The sequence below is a fragment of the Rutidosis leptorrhynchoides genome, chromosome 11 (assembly GCF_046630445.1).
Source record: "Rutidosis leptorrhynchoides isolate AG116_Rl617_1_P2 chromosome 11, CSIRO_AGI_Rlap_v1, whole genome shotgun sequence".
Lineage (NCBI taxonomy): Eukaryota > Viridiplantae > Streptophyta > Magnoliopsida > Asterales > Asteraceae > Rutidosis > Rutidosis leptorrhynchoides.
In genome coordinates, this window is record NC_092343.1 from 174,800,477 (window position 1) to 174,828,340 (window position 27,864).

General features: G+C 30.9%; 1 protein-coding gene across 1 annotated transcript; it reads left to right on the top strand.

The window, feature by feature from the left end:
- The first annotated feature begins 24,099 nt into the window (after positions 1 to 24,099).
- LOC139875258 (DAR GTPase 2, mitochondrial) lies at positions 24,100 to 27,657 on the top strand. Its single transcript, XM_071862600.1, has 8 exons — positions 24,100 to 24,304; positions 24,503 to 24,607; positions 24,995 to 25,072; positions 25,183 to 25,339; positions 25,977 to 26,047; positions 26,664 to 26,760; positions 26,864 to 27,051; positions 27,403 to 27,657. Exons 1-8 carry the CDS (start codon positions 24,137 to 24,139, stop codon positions 27,655 to 27,657), a joined length of 1,119 nt encoding a protein of 372 aa, XP_071718701.1. The 5' UTR covers positions 24,100 to 24,136.
- The last annotated feature ends 207 nt before the right edge of the window (positions 27,658 to 27,864 follow it).

Sequence of the window (27,864 nt, forward strand, 5' to 3'; positions counted from 1 at the left end):
TATATGTGGACCAATTCATCCACCATGTGGACCATTTAGATATTTCATGGTTCTAATAGACGCATCTAGCAGATGGTCTCATGTTTGTCTGTTATCAAGCCGTAATGTGGCATTTGCAAAATTTCTTGCCCAAATTATTAAATTGAGAGCTCATTTTCCTGATTACACCATTAAAAGGGTGAGACTTGATAATGCTGGTGAATTTACATCTCAAGCATTTAATGACTATTGCATGTCTATAGGAATTGTTGTTGAACATTCTGTTGCTCATGTGCATACACAAAATGGTTTAGCCGAGTCATTGATTAAACGTTTACAGTTAATCGCTAGACCATTGATAATGAGAACAAAACTCCCTGTATCTATATGGGGTCATGCAATTTTACATGCTGCTGCATTGATTCGCATCAGACCAAGTGCAAGTCATAAATATTCCCCCCTACAACTTGCTTTTGGTCAAGAGCCAAATATTTCCCATCTTAGAACATTTGGTTGTGCAGTGTATGTTCCAATTGCGACACCACAACGTACAAAAATGGGTCCTCAAAGGAGGTTGGGAATATATGTTGGATATGAAACATCTTCAATATTAAGGTATATTGAACCTATGACAGGTGACGTTTTTACAGCACGTTTTGCTGATTGTCATTTTAATGAAACATTGTTCCCTAGATTAGGGGGAGAAATGAAAAATAAAGAAAATGATGTTTCATGGTGTGAACCTCAATTAAAGTATCTTGATCCTCGCACAAAAGAATGCGAGACAGAAGTTCAAAAGATAATGCATATACAAGAACTTGCAAATCAATTGCCTGATGCATTTACAGATACAAAAACGGTGACAAAATCATATATACCAGCAGTAAATACTCCAGCTCGAATTGAAATTCCAAAAGCTGGCAATAACGTCACTCATGAATCTTTGCCACGTCAGAAACGTGGAAGACCAATCGGTTCAAAGGATAAAAATCCTCGAAAAAGAAAATCAGCTGATAATGAAGTAAAAGAAAGTGTTCAAGAAGAACCACAAATCAGTACTCCTACTGCAGAGGAGATTGATGATGTCAATACAGAAATTGCAATCAATTATGCATATTCAAAAATATTATGGAACCGAAATGAAATGAAAAATCTTGATGAGAAATTTTCATTTAATGTTGCATATGACATCATGAATAATGATGATGATCCAGAACCAACATCTATGGTTGAATGTCAAAATAGACATGATTGGGCTCAATGGAAAGAAGCAATACGAGCTGAATTAGAATCACTCAATAAAAGAAAAGTTTTCGGATCCATCATTCTCACTCCTAAAGATGTGAAACCTGTAGGATACAGATGGATTTTTGTCCGAAAAAGAAATGAGAAAAATGAAGTTACAAGGTATAAAGCTAGACTTGTAGCTCAAGGTTTTTCTCAAAGACCGGGAATTGATTATGAAGAAACTTATTCTCCTGTTATGGATGCAATTACTTTTAGGTACTTAATCAGTCTGGCAGTTTCTAAAAATTTAGAAATGCATCTCATGGATGTTGTGACTGCTTATCTATATGGATCACTTGATAGTGATATATATATGAAGTTACCTGAAGGATTTAAGGTACCAGAAGCATTAAATGCAAAACCCAAAGAAATGTATTCGATTAAATTACAAAGATCTTTATATGGGTTAAAACAATCGGGACGTATGTGGTATAACCGATTAAGTGATTACTTGATAAGCAAAGGGTATACAAATAACCTTACTTGCCCTTGTGTTTTCATTAAGAAAACAACATCCGGATATGTGATCATAGCTGTTTATGTTGATGATCTTAACATCATAGGTACAAATAAAGAGATCTATGAAGCCATTCAACTTCTAAAGAAAGAATTTGAAATGAAAGATCTCGGAAAAACCAAGTATTGCCTTGGTTTACAAATTGAGCATATGCCTAATGGTTTACTTGTACATCAAACAACATATACTGAAAAGATTTTGAAACGTTTCAATATGGACAAGGCAAAACCATTAAGTACTCCTATGGTTGTTAGATCACTCAATGTTGAAGCTGATCCATTTCGTCCATGTGAAGATCAAGAAGACATTCTTGGACCAGAAGTACCATATCTTAGTGCAATTGGAGCTCTTATGTATCTTACAAATTGTACAAGACCTGACATTTCTTTTGCAGTTAATTTGTTGGCAAGGTTCAGCTCTGCTCCTACCAAAAGACACTGGAATGGGATCAAACACATATTTCGATACCTTCGAGGAACTACTGATTTAGGATTATTTTATTCTAACGAATCAAAACAATATTTGGTTGGTTATGCAGATGCAGGTTATTTATCTGATCCACATAAAGCTAAATCTCAAACTGGATATGTATTCCTAAATGGAGGTACTGCAATATCATGGCGTTCTCAAAAACAAACACTTGTTGCTACATCGTCAAATCATGCCGAAGTGATTGCATTACATGAAGCTACTCGAGAATGTTTTTGGTTGAGATCAATGACACAACTCATTACTGATTCTTGTGGACTAGAACGTGATAAAAGTCCAACAACTATCTATGAAGATAATGCAGCTTGCATAGCACAGATGAAAGAAGGGTATATCAAAAGTGACCGAACAAAACACATACCACCTAGATTCTTCTCATACACTCAAAATCTCATTAAGGACAACCAGATTGAAATGAGATATGTGCAATCTAGCAAAAACTCTGCTGATCTTTTCACGAAAGCACTTCCAACTGCTATTTTCAGAACACACGTTCATAACATTGGCATGAGACATGTTCAAAAGATGTAACAGCTGAAGCGATGTCTACTTGAGGGGGAGTCAACTCCATGCTGCACTCTTTTTCCCTTAGCTAAAGTTTTTTCCCACTGGGTTTTCTTTAGCAAGGTTTTTAACGAGGCAGTAATTTATAGTTGATCTTCAACAAAATAAAATTGCTATCCAAGGGGGAGTGTTATAATAATAATAATAATATAGATATGGATAGTCAATTTTGGTGTATACATATAGTCAATTTTGGTACACAAAGTATGTATTTTTATATTGAGATTTTAGGCTATAAATACTCATGAATGCAAGCATTAAACTTGCACCATTTCTCACACTTACAAAGTGTTTCTTTCTTTCTCTCCATTATCATCTTTGTTCTTACACTTCATTATTAGTATTCTAAATCAAGAATCAAATCACTAAAGGTAGTTATAAGCCTACTGAATTATAACATCAAGAATCAAACCACTAAAGGTAGTTATAAGCCTACTGAATTATAACATCAAGAATCAAACCACTAAAGGTAGTTATAAGCCTACTGAATTATAACAATAAGCTACTAAAATAGAATTAACAAAACAAAGTACTCAGAAAGACTTACCTTTATTTTTGCACCATTCATATGATGCATACGCTGTGACAACCCGGAAATTTCCAACCAAATTTAAACTTTAATTTTTATATGTTTCCGACACGATAAGCAATATTTGTTAAGTTAAATTTCAAGAATTTTAAACTATGTTCATACATTCATTCAACCTCGACCAAGTTCCAACGATTCACGAACCATTAAACGAATATGATTATATATGTATATGTGTATATATATTATAACTTGAAACGTAAACAAAATATTAGATTAAATACTTTATATGATTGTATCTGTTTCAAAATATTTATCAATGGAATTAGAAGATAAGATCAAATGATTGAATTATCAGATATATTGAATTATGATTACAAGTCTCTGTTGAAAGGCCCGCGTTGATTTGAGAAATCTTTCCATTTTAACAATATTCGGAAAATGGTAAAGTGATTTACAAATAAGAACAAATTGTCAATCATTGAGAACTAGACAAAGGATAGTGGAAGATTGAATCTCATAAAGACTCGATTGATCTATTTAGCTTCAAACGTACAAAAACGTTTTCAGTTTAAAAAGAACTTTATTATTAAAACGTATATAACTTTTATAAATATCTAGAACCACTTTTGACAACTCATTACTTAACTAGTATGATAAAGATAACGATATTTATATTTTATTTTATTAAATATATATAACGATTTAAATTAATATTATATATATTTATACGCGTATTATACGTACATAGTTTTATACTTTTAATATACTTAAACTTTACCTTTACTTTATTTTTACTTTACTTTAACTTTAATAATTCACTTTAATAATTCATACTTTAATAATTCATACTTTAATAATTCACTTTAATAATTCATACTTTAATAATTCACTTTAATAATTCATACTTTAATAATTCACTTTAATAATTCAAAATTCTATTATAAATAGAATTCAATAGGTTTCATTATTTCATAGAAACTTGAAAATATTTTTCTATAAACTCTCTCAATCGATTTACATATATATATTTACTCCGTAATATTTCAAGATATACATAAGATATTACGACGGAGTGCTGTCCGAGTGATTTCGAAATTGTTTTTCGAGTAGGATAGGATTAAGGAAATTATGTGTTATAGCTATGGAGGTGATTGAGTATAGTTTATGGGTATGCTCGTGAGGTCAATATAGTGTTTATCATTTCCGTTGCGTCTACGTACCTTTCCTGCAATATTGAATCTCAATATTGATACGTGAGTACTCATAATTTAACTTTTACATACTAATAGTGTATCCCTGACTAGTGCTCGAGTATTTAGGATTATGCATGCTTGTACTTTTGATATTGCCCTTAGACAGGTTAGGTTGAATCTTGAATTAGTAACACTTGCGGTTGAGATAAGGTATAAGATATGCATGTCCTTGGAAAGCTAGCGAAAAATTAAGAACTTTTCCTTTAGATATCGAATGGTTTCGATGAACGGATTAGAAGTTATAATCAATTGAATTTTCGATATTTTTATTAAAAATGATTATTATTATCGTCGTTTTTATCGTCGTTCTAGTTTTATCTTATTATTATCATTATTATTATGTTTATCAATAAAATGGATTTATCATTAAAAATTATTATTTTTTATTATTATTACTATCGTTATTATCGTTAAAGTTATAATTAGTATTATTATTATTATCCAATTATTATTATTATTATTATTATTATTATTATTATTAGTGTTAGTATTATTATTATTATTATTATTAGTGTTAGTATTATTATTATTATTATTATTATTATTATTATTATTATTATTATTATTATTATTATTATCATTATTAATATATATATCATTATTTAAAAATGGTTATTGTTATTATTATTATTATTACTATATTATCATTAAGATAATTATTAGTATTATCGTTAATAATGTTATAGTAACTATCATTATTAATATTAGTGTAATTAAAACAAATATTTGTAACACCTAATTATTTTGATTACTATTATTATCATTATTATGAACACGATATAAAAGACGATTAAAAGCTATTAAACGAAATGATTAGGAAATAATGAGTAAGAGTATCATGATGAAATTAAAATATTATAAGATATTGATTTAGATAAAATTATCGTTCTTATTATTTTTATCATTACTATTATTATTAAAAGTATCGTTAGTATTAAAACTATCATTTTAATAAAAATTATCATTTTAATAGAAATGTCATTGTTACTACAAAATATCATTATTATTATTATTTTAAATAGAATTATTATTTTAAAGATAATATTAAAAATTATCGTAAATATTAAAGTTATCATTATTAGAATTATCGTTTTATCATAATGTCATCTTAGTAATTATAAATATTGATATTTTTATAATAATAATTATTATTATAAAATAATACAACTTTTACTTACTATCATTATAGATATTATTTTATCAAATAAATATGTGATACAAATATATTTTACTACGTGTAATAACTTACTTTAATAATACCTATCATATTATCTTTATGATATTAAATGAACCCTATAAATTTTATTACTTAATATATATAAAAGTATATTTTATTATATAAATTTAATATAAAATTTTATTTATTAATAAATAAATTATATTATTTACTCTAATAAATCTTTTAAAAATATTTAAAAATATAAAACGACGATATTTAAACTATATATTAATCATGTATAGATTTTTGGAAATTATTTTGAGTCAAATTTACTTTTGTTGACTTTTGCATATTAGTCTCGAGCATTAGGATTGTGGTACACTATGATTTGACCTAATTTGTTAGACAAATATTGACCAACACATAAATATATATAATTAATTTAGGTTCGTGAATCCGAGGCCAACCTTGCACTTGTTCAATGACGTTATATGTATTTTTACTACGAAATACAGTATGGTGAGTTTCATTTGCCTTTTTACCCTTTATATTTTTGGGACTGAGAATACATGCGCTTTTATAAATGTTTGAAGAAATAGACGCAAGTAATTGAAACTACATTCTATGGTTGAATTATCGAAATCGAATATGCCCCTTTTTATTAAAGTCTGGTAATCTAAGAATTAGGGAACAGACACCCTAATTGACGCGAATCCTAAAGATAGATCTATTGGGCCTAACAAACCCATCCAAAGTACCGGATGCTTTAGTACTTCGAAATTTATATCATGTCCGAAGGAGGATCCCGGAATGATAGGGGATATTCTTATATGCATCTAGTTAATGTCGGTTACCAGGTGTTCACCATATGAATGATTATTTTTGTCTCTATGCATGGGACGTATATTTATGAGAACTGGAAATGAAATTCTTGTGGTCTATTAAAATGATGGAAATAAATGATTATGATAAACTAATGAACTCACCAACCTTTTGGTTGACACTTTAAAGCATGTTTATTCTCAGGTGTTAAAGAAATCTTCCGCTGTGCATTTGCTCATTTTAAAGATATTACTTGGAGTCTTTCATAGCATATTTCGAAGAACGTTGCATTCGAGTCATTGAGTTCATCAAAGATTATTATTAAATCAATTTATAGTTGGATAGTGGATATTATGAAATGGTATGCATGCCTGTCAATTTTCGATGTAAAGAAAGTTTGTCTTTTAAAAACGAATGCAATGTTTGTAAAATGTATCATATAGAGGTCAAATACCTCGCAATGTAATCAACTATTGTGAATCGTTTATAATGTATATGAACGGGTCCTTTCAGTTGGTATCAGAGCGGTGGTCTTAGCGAACCAGGTCTGCTTTAGTGTGTCTAACTGATAAGTCGATAGGATGCATTAGTGAGTCTGGACTTCGACCGTGTCTGCATGTCAAAAGTTTTGCTTATCATTTTGTGTCGAAAATTAACTACTTATCATCCTCAGGAAATTACCTGCTTATCATTTTTAGTCTAAGACACGTCTTGCTGCATTGATTGCATGAATAGTGTATAGATAAAAATTCATATCTTAGCATATCTACTAAATCATATCTTATTGTATCTGTTACTTTAAACTTTGCCTGACATATTCCGCAAAGTCCTCCGTAATCTACGAAATCTTTTGATATATATATATATATATATATATATATATATATATATATATATATATATATATATATATATATATATATATATATATATATATATATATATATATATATATATTCTATGTAATTAGAATACCATCCGTTAGCCAAAATCATTTCATATCGGAAAAAAAAATCCTTTATCCAATCGTACGAAATGGAATTCGTCATCAGTTCAAGTCACTCAGATTCCGAAATGGAATCCTATTCAAGCTCCGAAAGCAGTGTAACCGGAATAGATCAACCAATCAGTCATCACCTATTCTGGATGAATTGGGGATGGGTTCGTAGCCTCCTCAATCATTGGAGACAAGAAGAAGGTGATCTCTTCCATCCACCACATTGCCCTCTTGACGAAGAACCGGAAGCACTTACCGGCGAACCTGTCAGAAATACCATTTTCTCGCTCATTTCCATAGTATCTCGTCATGATTATATATTACATCAAATTTTAGATTTTATTTATCCGCTCGTCCGAACCGACAATCACCCCGGTGTAATAGAAGAAGTCAACGAGCTTCGCGCTCGGGTAGTGGCTTTGGAGAATATGGTGCAGAGATTACAAACACCAGCAGCAGCATCAGCAGCATAACCAGTACCACCATCATCAAAGCCAACAGTACCATTACCACCTCCAACCACAACCGCGTCGTAAACCTCAACTTCACAATCTGTCCCACGAGCATCAACGTCATAAGCACCATAGATACCAAGGAGTACCAACAACAATAACTGATGAAGTATTAATTCATAACTTCATTGGAGAAACATTCCGCGGCGATTATGTAATCTCTAAAGTCTTAGAGATTATCTAATCTAGCCCTAACCATAAATCAGTTAAGCGAACCAAAATGATAGAAGGAAGAGTAGAAACCCTGACAAAAATGGTGTGTGATTAACAAGCTAAACTTGCTTTACCAACAGCATCAACAGTACCGTCAGCGTTACCAGCATCGTCAGTACAGTCAACATCCGAATCAACAACACCGATAACATCACAAACTCCGTCAGTTCAAGAATCACTGTGGACATCATTACGAATCAATAACGTGTATATTGTATCAACGAGTTATGAAGAATTAACTCATTCCCTCTGAAGAAATTATATGTATATTATATATATATATATATATATATATATATATATATATATATATATATATATATATATATATATATATATATATATATATATATATATATATATATATATATATATTGAAATAAATCTTTCCGTGCTAAGCTATTGTGTGTGAATCTTAACTACTCGGTTAATTCATATTACAAATATGCAATAATGTACGTCCTTCGGCCGCAACTTAACCAGCGTTAACTACAATCTCTATCGCAATTCAACAAATTCCAATTCATAATAAATCAAGTATATATTTGATTTTACACTTTCATCATCGATGTACCCGAAACTTTTCAGATAACATCATTCGTACTTTGCGAAATTCACAAGAATTCCACGAACCGAACATCATACATCAACAAATAACGAAGTATTGATTCATAATTTCAATGTCATTAAAGAAATACTGCGTAAAAGTTATGTACTTTTTAATGCCTTTAGGGATTATTCAATTCTAGTTTCAACCGTAAATCAAATGAGTTTAATTTAACATTAACTCATTAAATCTATGTTACATCTGAAGAAAAAATACATATATATATTTTCATAAAGACTGTAATAAAATTCTTTTGTACAAAATATTAATTGTGAAATTTTTTTTAACGGGTAGGTAATACCCGAGAGATATATAAATTCACAATTAATATGTTACATTTTTCGAATCTGATTCAGCAAATCATCCATTATACTCCCTACTTTCACAACAATATACATTCTTATATAGAAATCAAAACAACCATACTCATTCAAAATTTAATTACATATTCTAATTTTGAAATCTCAAAATTCAACTTGAGATATGACCAAAATCATCACTCTTAGATCCTTACATCTTTCACAAGCTATATTTTGACTTCAAAACTGTGTTAGAACATCAAATGTATGTTAACGATTACAATCTGTGTTCGAACCCTTCGAAAATTTCTGAAGACACTTCGAATGATGAGAAATCGAGATGATCCAACCACATGTTACCCACAGTTATGTACCCGAAAAACTCTTGAAACCAAAGTAAAAGTTTAAACAACGTATCCGCGTCAGATTCTTTGGCATTTATTAGCAAAAATAACTTTGCGACTCCTATTCAAAGTAGCCAGTTTTGTCACAGCTCCAGCAAGTCAACTTTGACTTTTCAGTCAGACTAACCTTATTATAACCTTGAGATATACACCATCGTTACCAGGGAACCTTTTACATTCCACCACATTATTAACAGATGTACCAGCAACTTCATTACCCTTTGACTTTAGCCTCTCTAAAAAGTCATTATAATTATTCATTGAAATCCCATCATTTACTCATTCACATCTTGTAATGAGAATTGCCATACGAATCATTGGGAATTAGCAATCAGTATTTTGAAATCTCGCAGCATGTCTACGCCAACAGTTATATGTGTATATATAACATCTATCTTCTGGACTTAATTTGAATGTGAAGTTTCTGAAAAACACTCCGAACTACGAATTGGTTCTCCGAAAATGGAAAAAAAAATGCTGATGAAGCAGCAAAAACTATAAACGACTTTAAACGGTAAAAGCTGGATGATAATGATGAAGTGTGCTAGCAAAGCGCAGAAAAAAAGAAGTTTTGGAACTGGAAAACGGATTGAGCAAAGTAGGAAGGAGGCTGTGGACAAATTACAAAGACTGAACCTGACTTCAAAGGATCCAAATGATTCAGTACCTGCTGAAGTCATTAACGAATACCTTGCTCCTGACTCTAAACCCATGCGGACAATATTCTTCATCATCCTCTGATATTAGAAATTCTAAAATATCATCATATCTTTCATTATAAATATCCTCCAAATTTCTGAAGATATTTTCTTAATTTTTCTTATTTGAAATCATTTACCTCTTCGCGCTATATGTATTACATCATAAAAGAAACTATTTTAGTTTCTAAATTCTGAAACATTCAAGTTTAAAATAGGAATATTTTGAAGTAGTGTTGGGAACTGAAGCATGAATTAGTATAATATAATGACACTTGATCAATGTGATTATATTACAGTAAGTCATGCTGAGTTTCTAAATGGAACGTGATGATTCACAGATCATAACATCATCATGTGCCATGTTATATGACTCTTGTATTCTATTTAACCTCTAAAATATCAAGAAAATATTTCTTGATGATTCGGCCTTTTCCAAGGTATTCTAGTAATTTGACAAGTCAAGATCGTGCCATCACAATTTCCTTCCTAGAACATTAACAATGTTCATTCAGAAATTCATATCTGTGAATTCTGGACCATTACAAGCGGTGCTTAATCGCAAGAAGAAGAAACGAAAGGACAAAACTCCGAAATAGAAAGTGGGGTATAAATTGCAGCAAATAAAAGAGAGCATTAACTGTGAATGATAATGATTATAGAAGACAGAAGCCGAGACTTTGAAATATAAAGGAACATATAAAGCCCAACGACAAACCAGAAATTATAAACCATATATATCGATGCATATAAAGACACGGGAGAACTAGAAACACTATAAACCCAAGAGTATAGTAGAAGTAAATAGATTCTTCCGGCGGTAGATGAAAAAGAAGAATGACCGATATGAAAGTTAGAAGTATATCGAGAATCAGAACTGGATGGAGCATATTGATGAATACTTTAAAATATGAGTTGAGGGAGAAAGAATAGAAGGTGATGAAACATGACTAGGAACTTAGAAATCAACAGATTTAACTCACACAATGGCGGAACAAGTGAATCAAACCCTCTAGTGAATAGGTTAAGTTTTTTTTTTTATTAATTTAGTCAAACCACAACTAAATCAAGTGTGATTAAATCAACACCTAGAGCTATTATTCACCACCTGGGTGATTTGAACTGAGAGAGAATCGGAGGAGCTCACTAGATCTGAGTGTGTGTAACAAATGAGAGGCTTAACCTAAAATGAAGAACATAAGACTTTATATACCCCTGCTGTTAACTCACCCATACGATTCATTCATCACACGTATGAGTTGGCTTCATCAGCCGTACGGGTGATCACTCACTCGTGTCTTCTCATTTAGGTTGTAATTGTGACTTAGCTCAGCATCAACCGTGCGTATGAGCCTATCAGCCGTACTAGTGAGGCTTCACTCGTACGTCTAACTAAGTCTAACATAGTCAAACATCTAACTCTCGTTCCTGCAGTTCCTGTAACCACATACAAACACGGATAGGATAATAACGAGCAATCATGGTGGCCTGTAAACTGATGTACCTGCAATAGACGTGGGTAGATGTCTAAGGACTTGCATAAAATGCATCAACAGAAGGTGTGAGTTGTAAGGAAACGAATGAGGTGAATTTATAAGAAAATCTCTTACAGAACAATTAAAATGGACGATCACATTTAAAGCGGATCCTAAATCCCTTGTTTACCGAAGAGTCAAATCTTATTAAGAAGATTTTCTTCAAATCCCTTGAAATCTGGGAATCAATCATATCTACGTCAAATGATAAGATGAATCTACACTTACTCATTTCACTCTTCTATGTTAGCTTCATTCGTACTCTTCATATAAATGGATTGTTTATACAAATTATTCGCTGATGATAAAACTCTAATTTTCAGCCCGTATGCATCATGAAAACATACTTATTATCATTCACGACCTTTCCACTCAAATTTCGGGATAAAATTTCTTTAACGGGTAGGTACTGTGACAACCCAGAAATTTCCAACCAAATTTAAACTTTAATCTTTATATGTTTCCGACACGATAAGCAATATTTGTTAAGTTAAATTTCAAGAATTTTAAACTATGTTCATACATTCATTCAACCTCGACCAAGTTCCAACGATTCACGAACCATTAAACGAATATGATTATATATGTATATGTGTATATATATTATAACTTGAAACGTAAACAAAATATTAGATTAAATACTTTATATGATTGTATCTGTTTCAAAATATTTATCAATGGAATTAGAAGATAAGACCAAATGATTGAATTATCAGATATATTGAATTATGATTACAAGTCTCTGTTGAAAGGCCCACGTTGATTTGAGAAATCTTTCCATTTTAACAATATTCAGAAAATGGTAAAGTGATTTATAAATAAGAACAAATTGTCAATCATTGAGAACTAGACAAAGGATAGTGGAAGATTGAATCTCATAAAAACTCGATTGATCTATTTAGTTTCAAACGTACAAAAACGTTTTCAGTTTAAAAAGAACTTTATTATTAAAACGTATATAACTTTTATAAATATCTAGAACCACTTTTGACAACTCATTACTTAACTAGTATGATAAAGATAACGATATTTATATTTTATTTTATTAAATATATATAACGATTTAAATTAATATTATATATATTTATACGCGTATTATACGTACATAGTTTTATACTTTTAATATACTTAAACTTTACCTTTACTTTATTTTTACTTTACTTTAACTTTAATAATTCACTTTAATAATTCATACTTTAATAATTCACTTTAATAATTCATACTTTAATAATTCATACTTTAATAATTCACTTTAATAATTCAAAAATCTATTATAAATAGAATTCAATAGGTTTCATTATTTCATAGAAACTTAAAAATATTTTTCTATAAACTCTCTCAATCGATTTACATATATATATTTACTCCGTAATATTTCAAGATATACATAAAATATTACGACGGAGTGCTGTCCGAGTGATTTCGAAATTGTTTTTCGAGTAGGATAGGATTAAGGAAATTATGTGTTATAGCTATGGAGGTGATTGAGTATAGTTTATGGGTATGCTCGTGAGGTCAATATAGTGTTTATCATTTCCGTTGCGTCTACGTACCTTTCCTGCAATATTGAATCTCAATATTGATACGTGAGTACTCATAATTTAACTTTTACATACTAATAGTGTATCCCTGACTAGTGCTCGAGTATTTAGGATTATGCATGCTTGTACTTTTGATATTGCCCTTAGACAGGTTAGGTTGAATCTTGAATTAGTAACACTTGCGGTTGAGATAAGGTATAAGATGTGCATGTCCTTGGAAAGCTAGCGAAAAATTAAGAACTTTTCCTTTAGATATCGAATGGTTTCGATGAATGGATTAGAAGTTATAATCAATTGAATTTTCGATATTTTTATTAAAAATGATTATTATTATCGTCATTTTTATCGTCGTTCTAGTTTTATCTTATTATTATCATTATTATTATCTTTATCAATAAAATAGATTTATCATTAAAAATTGTTATTTTTTTTATTATTACTATCGTTATTATCGCTAAAGTTATAATTAGTATTATTATTAATACCCAATTATTATTATTATTATTATTATTATTATTATTATTATTATTATTATTATTATTATTATTATTATTATTATTATTATTATTATTATTATTATTATTATTAATATATATATCATTATTTAAAAATGGTTATTGTTATTGTTATTATTATTATTATTACTATTACTATATTATCATTAAGATAATTATTAATATTATCGTTAATAATGTTATAGTAACTATCATTATTAATATTAGTGTAATTAAAACAAATATTTGTAATACCTAATTATTTTGATTACTATTATTATCATTATTATGAACACGATATAAAAGACGATTAAAAGCTATTAAACGAAATGATTAGAAAATAATGAGTAAGAGTATCATGATGAAATTAAAATATTATAAGATATTGATTTAGATAAAATTATCGTTCTTATTATTTTTATCATTACTATTATTATTATTAAAAGTATCGTTAGTATTAAAACTATCATTTTAACAAAAATTATCATTTTAATAGAAATGTCATTGTTACTATAAAATATCATTATTATTATTATTTTAAATAGAATTATTATTTTAAAGATAATATTAAAAATTATCGTAAATATTAAAGTTATCATAATTAGAATTATCGTTTTATCATAATGTCATCTTAGTAATTATAAATATTGATATTTTTATAATAATAATTATTATTACAAAATAATACAACTTTTACTTACTATCATTATAGATATTATTTATCAAATAAATATGTGATACAAACATATTTTACTACGTGTAATAACTTACTTTAATAATACCTATCATATTATCTTTATGATATTAAATGAACCCTATAAATTTTATTACTTAATATATATAAAAGTATATTTTATTATATAAATTTAATATAAAATTTTATTTATTAATAAATAAATTATATTATTTACTCTAATAAATCTTTTAAAAATATTTAAAAATATAAAATGATGATATTTAAACTATATATTAATCATGTATAGATTTTTGGAAATTATTTTGAGTCAAATTTACTTTTGTTGACTTTTGCATATTAGTCTCTAGCATTAGGATTGTGGTACACTATGACTTGACCTAATTTGTTAGACAAATATTGACCAACACATAAATATATATAATTAATTTAGGTTCGTGAATCCGAGGCCAACCTTGCACTTGTTCAATGACGTTATATGTATTTTTACTACGAAATACAGTATGGTGAGTTTCATTTGCCTTTTTACCCTTTATATTTTTGGGACTGAGAATACATGCGCTTTTATAAATGTTTGAAGAAATAGACGCAAGTAATTGAAACTACATTCTATGGTTGAATTATCGAAATCGAATATGCCCCTTTTTATTAAAGTCTGGTAATCTAAGAATTAGGGAACAGACACCCTAATTGACGCGAATCCTAAAGATAGATCTATTGGGCCTAACAAACCCATCCAAAGTACCGGATGCTTTAGTACTTCGAAATTTATATCATGTCCGAAGGAGGATCCCGGAATGATAGGGGATATTCTTATATGTATCTAGTTAATGTCGGTTACCAGGTGTTCACCATATGAATGATTATTTTTGTCTCTATGCATGGGACGTATATTTATGAGAACTGGAAATGAAATTCTTGTGGTCTATTAAAATGATGGAAATAAATGATTATGATAAACTAATGAACTCACCAACCTTTTGGTTGACACATTTTTATTCTCAGGTGTTAAAGAAATCTTCCGCTGTGCATTTGCTCATTTTAAAGATATTACTTGGAGTCTTTCATAGCATATTTCGAAGAACATTGCATTCGAGTCATTGAGTTCATCAAAGATTATTATTAAATCAATTTATAGTTGGATAGTGGATATTATGAAATGGTATGCATGCTTGTCAATTTTCGATGTAAAGAAAGTTTGTCTTTTAAAAACGAATGCAATGTTTGTAAAATGTATCATATAGAGGTCAAATACCTCGCAATGTAATCAACTATTGTGAATCGTTTATAATGTATATGAACGGGTCCTTTCATACGTGCTGAATAGTGATCTTGGTTGGCTTCCTACTGAAAGTTAAAACCCTTGACCAATTTCCTGGTGTTCTGATCTGCAAAGCACCAACAAAACAGCCTTTTATGAGTTTATTTACTTAAGTAAGGAGGAAAGAAACTAAATAAATGACTAAAATGTGTTTATAATTTCACTTCATATTCAGTCATTTCTGACTTTATTTAAAACATTAAGAAGACTTGATCTAAAATTTTATAAACCCAAAATCCTTTTTAGTTTTATTTCATGAACATCATATTACATAATCCCATGTACAGGATAAGAGTAACTAAAATGAGTTAGCATGTACTGAATTGGTTAGCGGTTTAATCTCGAGATCAATTTATGACTCATTACCCACCCATTTGAGTCACTAACCGTAAGACAATAATCAAGTAGTCATAGTCATAAACAATAATCTGCATAATAAATTCCCTCTTGGAACACTGTCAATTCCTGTTATATTAGTTCACCAGTCACTGGGGACATTTGAACTGATATTCTTACAAAGATCCGAATATAACAACAACAAAACAAAAAAGACAATGTTTTTCTGTAAAGAAACCCGTTTTTATCGATGACCTTCAAGATAGAAAAAATACACAACCAAGTGATTACAATGATCGTAGGTATATCATATACACAAATATTGATACAAAAGGCTAAAAATCAAATTGATACAAAACGCAATTCAAAATTAATACTCATATATGTATCATATATACCAACGCAATTCTCAAAAGATATAATCAGGGAAAATACCTTGTAAGACACAAGGATGACGAAGATGGGTCTCGAATCGAACGACTTTGACGATGAAGTACAAATCCATATTAATAACCGAATGACGAAACAACAAAGTAGTTAATTCATTGTGTAATCGTAACGATACTGATTCGTAATCAAATATCATGATTCGTAATCGTTCATATGGAACCCTAATCAAAGGGATCTGATGTAGAAGAAATTGTTTACCAATAAAGATGGCGATCGAAATTGATGCAGAGAGAAAGGGGGAGGTTATTTGAAGAGGTAGTGTTTTTGGTTATACGTAGTTTGTGTTGCACTGATGGGTTATTGGAGATGATCATCGGGACACGTGTTAATCTTTGGTAATTAAGCTAATTAATTTGGATTTAATATGTGATTTACACGTGGAAAATGATTAGCAAGTTATATATTGATGTGACAAGTGGACGTATGCCTCATGCTTTATGTGAGGAAGGGATTTCTCCCACATAATCAATTTATCATTCATTTATTCATTTTTTTATTTTTATTTTTGTTACTATTACTTTTAATAAATCAACGACGATGACAATAATTTAGAGAGGATGACATCCTTAATATATTATTTCTCTCATCTTTTACGTAGGTATATTTATCTACAATTTTTTCATGCATTCCAAAATCAGAACGTAGAAATATTGTTAGTTTTCACTACTAATGCATCTACTAATTATATTCAAGTGTACCTGGACCTCTTCATCTTTAATCGATGCTTACATGAACACATTTTAATATATGAAATGGCGGCAATTGATGACGATATTGAGTATGTGTTATGAAGCATCCATAAATTTGGATACAATTATTTGTAGTTCCACAATAATATATGTATCACTTAAACACTCGAATAATTTCCCCACTAACCTGCACATCTTCTCTAGTTATAGACGCATCCATTCATCCATTATCACGTCAATTGGAATATTAGAATTTGGTTTTAGGATGAAAAAATTCATACTTATAGCTAAGGAAATAATAGGGGATGCATCCTTAATTTTGAAATATACATATGTAAATCGTCGATAAAAAGGATGTGCCTACGTCGTATATAAATCTTACATCCATGGACTAATACAAAAGTATTACATTATTTTATTGCATCCCTATTAATATAATGTATTAATATTAACTTTTAAATATTTAAAAATCAATATGATAATTATTGATGTACAACATCCATGTTAGAGTTACGAATTTAGTAGATGCATTCACATTGCACTTGAAAGGAAAAAACCGATGAGAGTTTAATGCCTAAAATGTAGGATGTTAAAATTACTTATATGCCCATGTTCTCATTTTATATATTTGTGAGAACATTCTCATGGGAATGTTATCCATATATATATATATATATATATATATATATATATATATATATATATATATATATATATATATATATTATATGGTGAAGATCAAGCCCTAAGTTGATGTTGGTGGGATAAGGGGATAAGTGATTTTGTGATTTTTATATCTTTATTTCTATATCTCCGATTTAAAAAAAAAAATTGCTGGTATCTATTTTCAGTGTACAGATTCAGAAAAATATATATATATATATATATATATATATATTTAACTGGAGCGTTAAGATGCATCTGATGCATGTTATCCGCCGTTTGATGCATTGTTAACCGCCTTTCATGCAGCAGATGCATCTTAACAAAAAACAAAGAAAAAATGACTTTTGATTAAAAAAAAAACAGTGTTTAGGGTTTAGTAATTATGGTTTAGAAATTAGGGTTTAGGGTTTAGAAATTAGGGTTTTAGAACGAGTTTTTAAACGAACGGTTTAGAGTTTAAGGTTTAGGGTTTAGGGTTGAGGGTTTACGGAGTAAACTCGAAAACCCTAAACCCTAACCCCTAAACCGTAAACTCTAAATCGGGCTAAATCCTAAAAAAAACTCAAAAAACGTTAACATGCATCAGGTGCATTTTAAGCTCCTGTTTAAAAAAAAAAAAAATTTATGAATCTATACAATGTCAGTAGATCACGAAAATATCATTTTACTTATCCCCTTATTCCAAAAAAGTCACTTATCCCTTGATCTCTCCCCTATATATATATATATATATATATATATATATATATATATATATATATATATATATATATATATATATATATATAAATTGTTATATTTGTAATAGTATAACACATACGTATATAATAATAGTTACTGTTATATTATTATTTGAATAATATTTAAAATAGTAATTAATGTTAAATATGATTATAAGTGAATAAAACGTACCTAATAATATATATGAAATAAAATTAAATATTATAAAGAAAAATAAAATGATGTAATTAACGAGTCGAGCATGAGTCGATCTCGAGCTTAGCCGAGCTCGACCTCTATTCGTTTACACCCCTTATTAAAACGAAAGCGAAGATATCAAATGCTGCAAGGCTGAATCATAACGAGACCCAATATTCATCCTATTCCAATCTCATACCCACTAACCATTAACAAATCCATCGGTCAGAAAACAATTAGCATATTTATTTATTCTCATATATATATATATATATATATATATATATATATATATATATATATATATATATATATATATATATATATATATATATATATATATATTAACATGTTAATAATAGATAAATCAACATTCTATAACTTTATGTTGTAGCTCAAGTGGTAATTGTCTGACGCTCTTTGTTTGAGGTCAGGAGTTCGACTCCCGATGAACTACAACATTGCAAACAAGGTTATCCCTGACCTTGAAATCCACCCAAGGTCGCCTTTCGCACATTGTGTTGCGGGCGCAGCGAGGAGGGGATTTTTACCGGTCATGCCTTCGGATTAGTCCTGGTTTCCTTCAGGGCAACAGTTGGGGGTGAGTTATGCAACTGCGGGAGGTGATCGCGTGGCTGGTTTAGTCCCTCTGAATAATCCAAACTGTTGTTAAAAATAAAAGTAATTTTTTTATTTATTTTTTTTTTTTTTGGGTCACTTTAGCCCAATTGATCGGTTTCTAGCTTAAACTTGTTGAATGATTTGACTTAATACACAACCCAAAGTAATTGGGTTAAAATTAATGTTGGTTTATTTTGGCTAGTAGAAGATATGTTTATCCCACATTGGTGGGAGGAAGATGTGAGGGGTGAGTGACTTGGTTATATAAGAGGGGCTAAGTCTTCATTCCAAATCGCACCAATCAATACACTTTAAGTATTTGATTATTTCTTTCTTTCTTACCCTTGTTTGAGAGTTGTATTAGTTAAATATTTTGGAGAGTGTAGTTGGCTTAAGAGAGTCGTCTATATCATTGTAACAATTTGTGATATAGTGTATTTTCTCTCTTTGGGGGCCGGTGGTTTTTCTCCTGTTTTGGAGTTTCCACGTTAAATCTTGTGTTGTGTATTGTTTTTATTTCTTTACTATTATTGTTGGGCTGGGTGGTGGGAATTAGTGAGACCGTAATTTCCCAACAACTGGTATCAGAGCGTCAGGTTTGACGGGGGTCTCGGTTATAGGAGTCGGAGTATGCTCTGTGGTTGCCACGTGAGTGGATCGTCCACATCAGAAACGAGTTCTATTGATCGTATAGGGTATCTGGTTAGACAATATTTTTTCTGATTCGTAGTAATAGTTGGATTTGTTAGTGGCCTAGTTGTGAATTTCCGATTTAAAGGGTCCTGACTACCTGCTACATCTTTTGGCTATTCGAAACGTGAGCAAAATCAGAGAAAGTTGTTGTCTATAGGATACGGATACGATGTCGAAGTTCAGTCCAATGAGGTTTGATGTAGAGAAATTTGATGGGATGATCAATTTTGGCTTATGGCAGGTTCAAGTCAAGGATGTGTTGATTCAGTCCGGTTTACACAAGGCTTTGAAGGGTAAACCCACCCTTGTTCCTGGCAGTGATTCTAGCAGTAAGTTCGATGAAGAAGAATGGGATGATATGGATTTGAGGGCAGCAAGTGCGATTCATTTGTGTCTTGCAAAGAACGTGCTTGCAAATGTGCACGGGTTATCAACGGCAAAGGAGCTTTGGGTTAAACTAGAGCAGTTGTACCAGGGCAAGGGCATCTCAAATCGGTTGTGTCTTAAAGAACAATTTCATACTCTGCGTATGGATGGGGGTTCAAAGATTTCAGATCATCTAAGTATTCTTAACGGTATTGTTTCAGAACTGGAGGCTATTGGAGTTAAAACGGATGATGAAGATAAAGCTTTGAGATTGATATTATCTTTATCATCGTCTTATGAACACATGAAACCTATTTTGATGTATGGGAAGAAAACTCTGAAGTTTGAAGACGTTACTAGCAAGCTCCTATCCGAGGAGAAAAGACTGGAAGGTAACGGGGTCTCGTCATCAGGAGATACGATAGTGTTGTGTTCGGATAGGCAGAAGAGAAACTCTAGAAAGAATCTGACATGCTGGAAGTGCGGGAAGACTGGACATGTAAGGGTTAATTGTCCCGGTGGAGCTAATCCAGCAAATGGCTCCAAAGACGCTAACATTGTCTCCGTTGTTACGGAGAGTGACGAATTCCTCTGAAGTCACGTCATCCTCATGGTGTGTCCGCGCCACCGTGGAAAGGGATGTTCGTTAGCGGTTCCACAATTACACATGGGCATTGGTTTGGCGTTGATGCAGGCTGTGTGGTGGAAACTGATGTTGTAGCTGATGGGACTTTCGGGAAAGCCAAACAAGGAAGTTGCACCATAAAGTTTCAGCTGGTTGTTCAACAACATGTGCCGAGGTGAAATGCTTGGAATGTGATATTCTAAGTGTTATACTCTTAATGGTGGAGTATGATAATTCTTGTTAAGAGTTATGATTGTCTGTGATGACAATGATTGTCGGTTTAGACAATGTTCGATGAAGATGCAAGTTTTGTCTCTTGGGAGATAATGTCAACGGCATGAAGATGAGGATCTTGAAGTTGTCGTCGAGGAAGCGTCTACATCGGTTATCCTTGCAATATGGAAGCATGATTATCTTCTTCTATCCAAAAGGTGGAGATTTGTTGGTTTATTTTGGCTAGTAGAAGATATGTTTATCCCACATTGGTGGGAGGAAGATGTGAGGGGTGAGTGACTTGGTTATATAAGAGGGGCTAAGTCTTCATTCCAAATCGCACCAATCAATACACTTTAAGTATTTGATTATTTCTTTCTTTCTTACCCTTGTTTGAGAGTTGTATTAGTTAAATATTTTGGAGAGTGTAGTTGGCTTAAGAGAGTCGTCTATATCATTGTAACAATTTGTGATATAGTGTATTTTCTCTCTTTGGGGGCCGGTGGTTTTTCTCCTGTTTTGGAGTTTCTACGTTAAATCTTGTGTTGTGTATTGTTTTTATTTCTTTACTATTATTGTTGGGCTGGGTGGTGGGAATTAGTTAGACCGTAATTTTTCAACAATTAACACTCCTAACAGTCAGTGTACATCTCCTGTTGGTAAGTGAGAGTTAATAAGAAGCTTAAAGAATCTTCATAAAGCATCAAACATCAATTCTTAACGAACACTAACCTAGTGAGATTCAACAGTGTTAGCCCATAAGTTTATGCTAGTTGGATCAAACTCAATTGTGAGCCGCCTAACTTGACTAGGTTCCAAACCCCGAAAAAAAAGAGAATATATATGTCAAAATCTTATTTGCAGTGCTGATGAAAATTGTTATCGTCGACAAAGTTCTCTGCCCAAGTCCTGCTCAATCCTTCGGCAAAGCAAGCCACGACGTAAAAAAAAAAAACGTTACGGAAAAGGAAACGCAATCAAGCAAGACGAACAAAATAAGAAAATATCAGTCAATTCGGTGCAGCAAATTAAAAAAAGAGTTATTTTTATTTTTAGTATTTAGCGATCTCTCTAGTCCGAACTTTCGTGATTTCGCTGTTCGGAATGCGGGGTAGTGTTAGCTCATAAGTTTATGCTAGTTGGATCAAACTCAATTGTGAGTTTAGAGTCCATTAGGTTTTGATTAAGTGTTAGGGTTTCATGTATCATTATATATACCGAACCAATAATTCAATATAGAGACGGGGAATTCACTGTCTTACAAAGAGATCCTTAAAAATAACTAATTTTCAGCTATAAATACATACACATATATTCGTAAATAACGCTTTTACCATTGCAGATGGTCTGAGAGGCGTAGTACCTATAACATGTTTGAATTTAAAGCAAACAATATACAGTTATACTCGATTAACACTAGCAAAGTACATTTAAAACAAAATACTTGAACTTTTGATGCATCAAAATAGTGAATGTAATTTGAGTATAGACAGTCGACATTGAATAAAAGCTTTTATTCATTCAAAGACAGTCGACAATGATATAAACGTTAAAACACAATATTTATTTATGTGTCAGAACATGATTTACACCTATGTTTAATAACAATGTTGTTTTTGTTTTTTAAATATGACTTTAAATATTTTTATTTATTTTATATAAAATTTGATGAAATTTATATGATTAAATTCAATTTTAATTTTGTTTTCATTTGTATGATGATGATGATGATGATGAATGATGAATGACGATGATAGTCATCAATCAATCAAATATTAAATTACCATTACTGTTAACATTACGATTACCAATTATTTACCAATATACTAAAACTCATGACAGTTTACTGTTCACAGCGTCATTACAGTCTTTTTACTACATTCGTTCATGCTATTTATTGTGAGATGGATACGATCCACGATGGCGTCATTGTAGATACTCTCAACTACTTTGAGGTATTTTGGTAATCCAACATATTTTTCACTATTTTTTTGTTTTTTAAAAATACTTTTTTCGACATTTTTTTTTTCTTTATTTATTAAACGTCATGACAGTTTACTGTTCACAGCGTCATTACAGTCTTTTTACTACATTCTTTCATACTATTTATTGTGAGATGGATACGATCCACGATGGCGTCATTGTAGATACTCTCAACTACTTTGAGGTATTTTGGTAATCCAACATATTTTTCACTATTTTTTGTTTTTTAAAAATACTTTTTTCGACATTTTTTTTTTCTTTATTTATTAAACGTTCTATTAGCCAATCATAACAACCGACAATGAAGCGGGAGTTTGTTTTATTCATTATATATTATATATTACTACATAAATAAAAATATTTAAATTCAAAGTGATATATAATGATTTTCAAATGTAGGACCATTATTTTGGGGCTGAGTTTTTATAATGAATTTCACATAAAGTATACCATTTTAAGAAATGACATTCAATTTTTCATATTAATTATGTGACAATTTGTATGTAAGTTTGTTTGATATTTTTAGGAAGGCGAACAAAGAAAAAATATATACGTGATTCTAAAAGTTTAGTAAATATATGAATTAATTGATAGCCGTATAAAACTTTTTGTGGATAATTTTCAAAAAAGTGTAAAATTTTTGCCTTTGTAAGATACAGATGACGAAAACGGCTAGTTTAATTCAAAAATTAGGTAATTCAGTTAAAAAGGTCTCAGATACCAAATCATCAAGTTGGTGGTACAACCATCACATGCGTGCTGCATCTCGTGCCATATTTGAGCGAATTCCACTTGTTGATATTGTCCTTGAAGTCAGAGATGCAAGGGTAACCTTAATCCCCTTTATTTACGCAGACCAACTGTTCGATAAAATGTCTAACACAACTTTCTTTGTCATGTTCCCTTTTTAAGTTACTGATCTTCCCTTTATTATTGTAGTTATCTGATGTTATTCTCTTACAGCCATGTGTGATTACCTCTGTTTAATAGCTCCATTAAAGGTGTTATTCGTGTAATATTTTCAGATTCCGATGTCATCGCAATATGGACAATTAAGATACTTCCCATCTTCTTCAAGAAACATAATTGTCCTAAATAAAATGGATCTCGCAAGTCGCTCCGAAACTAAGGTGAGTTTTATCTTCTTTTTTCTTTTTCAAAAATTAGTCTTTTTTTTTTTTATTGTATGTAGGATAACTTTATCGTGCCCAGCACACCCGGGTTCAATTCCTGGCTATGCCAAATTGTTCAAAAAGGGAGTGTGACTAGAGGGTGCGCATAATGCGCAATTCACCCGGTACGAGGTCTCGCGCTCAGGGGACTTGATACCCGAGGTTTTACCTTCTATGGGGGAGCCAATGTGCTCGTTCATAAGAGGGTTTCCTCGCTTACCCAAAAATTTTATCGTGCCCAAAGAAAGTTGATAAATTTATAAAACAAATTTTTTGAATATATATGTATTCTACATTTAGGTATTTTAGGCTCTTCACAAGTAAATTAGGTTTTTTGTATTATAGGAATGGATGGCTTACTTTAAAGAGCAGAAGTACATACCTTATGCTATCAATTCTCATAACAAGGACAGTATCAAGGAGGTAATAATGAACATCTCTATTTAGTTGTCATTTTAGTTAAGTCGATTATACTTTTTTGTACCGTATATTTGGGCTGTGACTGAGTTATTGTATTGAGTATCAACTTGTAGTTCCTGAATTTTCTGCAAGCCAGAGTTAGAGAAATGAGAAGGAGTAGACATACTAGTGACACTCGGCCTACTACGGTTATGCTCGTTGGAATCCCAAATGTTGGGAAATCTGCTTTTGCAAACTCTTTGCATCAAATCGGCCGAATTAGTGCTGCAGGTAATCTAATTAAATGATACACGCATTCACAAAAGGTGGTTTTTAATGTGTAGTATAACATACTTAGTAGGGGCGTTCAATATTTGAGTTCAAACCATTAAATCTGAAAACCAAAAAAAAAAAAAAAGATACAAAACCGAAATTAAATTCGATTTTTGTTTGGTTTACGAATCATAATTCGGTTTTCAGTTTGGTTTTACATTTGGTTGGACTGAAAATCTAATTTAAAACTGATTTAACTAATAATATATTAAATTGTTAATATATATAGACTACAAACTGATTTCAAAACCTAAAGTCGAACGCAAAATCGATTTTTATCATTATTTTGGTTAAATGAGTTTTTCAGGTTTTTTGACCAAATCTAAACCGAATTAAAATTCGGTTTTCAGTTTTGAATTTGAATTCACATTCGGTTTCGGTTTTGAGTTTGAATTCTAATTCAGTTTGGCTTTCTGCATCATCATGGTTTTGTTGCTATATGGGAAGTTGTATAAGAAATGAGATCAAATTTTTCCTACCCATTTTATCAACTGAATTTTGAGGATTAAATTCTTATAAGGTGTGTGAAATTGTAACATGTGATTTATTCCGATACTTCTTATTGCTTCTAACATTTGACACATTTGTCTTCAAGAGAAAGGGAAGTTAAAACATGCCACTGTGAGTCCACAACCAGGAGAAACAAAAGATATCACTAGTTTGAAGGTATCATTTCAGCTAAATGTTATCTGTGTCAGTTATTTTGTAATAGCAAACTGCAAACGAACGCAATGTACAATTTACATGTTATCGTTGTGTGCAGCGTACTTTAATTTTGTCTTTTAAATCACCGTACTTGTCCTTATTTATCAGTTCCCAATGTATGCAACTCATAACCTATAAATGTAATACACAGACCATTTCTCATACACAAGGTTGCAAAAATCGCTACTCGGGGAGTACTTGGTCGGGACTTTTTAGTGAGTACTCGGCAACTATGGAGGGTCTACTCGGATGTTGACTAAGTTTGACTTTGACCGATTTTGACAGAGTTTTGACCGATTTTCAGAGTAATCCTGACTTTTGGCCGAGTTTTAACTGTTTTTTGAGTAATCCCGAGTTTTGACCAAGTTTGACCGAGTACTCCCCGAGCTGCAAAAACCGAGTAATTCCGAGTTCTGCTGCTTATACATAATGCAATGAATGGCATACTTGGGTAAGAAATAGTGCACATCCAATGGTCAAAACAAACTATGATATCTATATCGGGTTGACCCGAACCCTACATAGCAGTTTACTTATATTTAAATTGTGACTGATCTTGATAAATTTGAATTTGTAGATTGCGAGCCATCCTAATATATATATCTTGGACACCCCGGGAATCTTGCCTTCCGAGATTCTTGATGTTGAACTGTGTTCCAAATTAGCTATAACTGGTACTATTTACTACACATTTTTATCCTTATTAATTTGGTATTTTGGCTTTTGAATTTTCCGTGTACTGTAAAAATATTTACTGGTCGGTTCTTTAAACTGCAGGAGCCATTTCTGACTCTCTTACTGACCCCTTAGATCTCGCTCAATACTTTCTCTCTGTACTTAATTCCAGTGTTGAATACAAGAAATGGGCAAAGTTTGCCACCCTGGACCAGGGCGGAGCTGCTACTTATCTTGGTGGGTCAGAGTTTGACGAAAGAGAAAATCAAACTATTAGAGATCATACACAGGTAAAAATATTCAATTGTTGTAATGTTTAATTTTATGCTTTAGAAATATAACATCAATCCATACACATTACAAAAGTAATTTGCTGAAATGTTTAATTGTCTGTCTTTTGGATCAAACTAATCGCCTGCATTATATTAAGCCCGGCACTTATAAGCCCATGTGAAATTCATGCTCTGAAATCAATTGGTGATAGAGGGAGTTCCTCAACAAATATATATTTAGGCATCGATATTTTTTATTTTAATCTGGGATTTGTGTGTATAATACAATAATTATGATCATCTACTATGAATTTATTAACTGTCTTCGAACATTTGACTAATACTAAGATTTTGGTACTTTGGAATTAGGATTTTGTTGTGCAAGCTGTTCGCCGAGCTCTTTTTGAGGAGATATCGGCATTCAAAGGTAACATGGGATATGAAAAGGATATGATACAACTGATTGAAGCACAATTTATAGCTCTACGAAAAGTTTTAAATGTGAATTCAGATGCATATAGAGATGCTAATGGAATGATAGCTACCAAGCTTATTAATCTGTATCGTACTGGGAGACTTGGTCATTATACTTTAGATAGTGTACCAAGAACTTGTGAATCCTAATCATCTTGATCATGATCCTATAGTATTTGATAAGAATTTATAATTATTAGTTTTCAGGTACAAAAAATTGTTTTGCATTCTTATTATTTTTTTGATAAATTACCTTACATATTTTTATTCTTTATATAGGTAAAAGTTTTTCCCTATTACTCCGTTCTAAAATAAGTGTCATGTTTGACTTTTCAAAGTCAAATTTTTTTTTTTTTA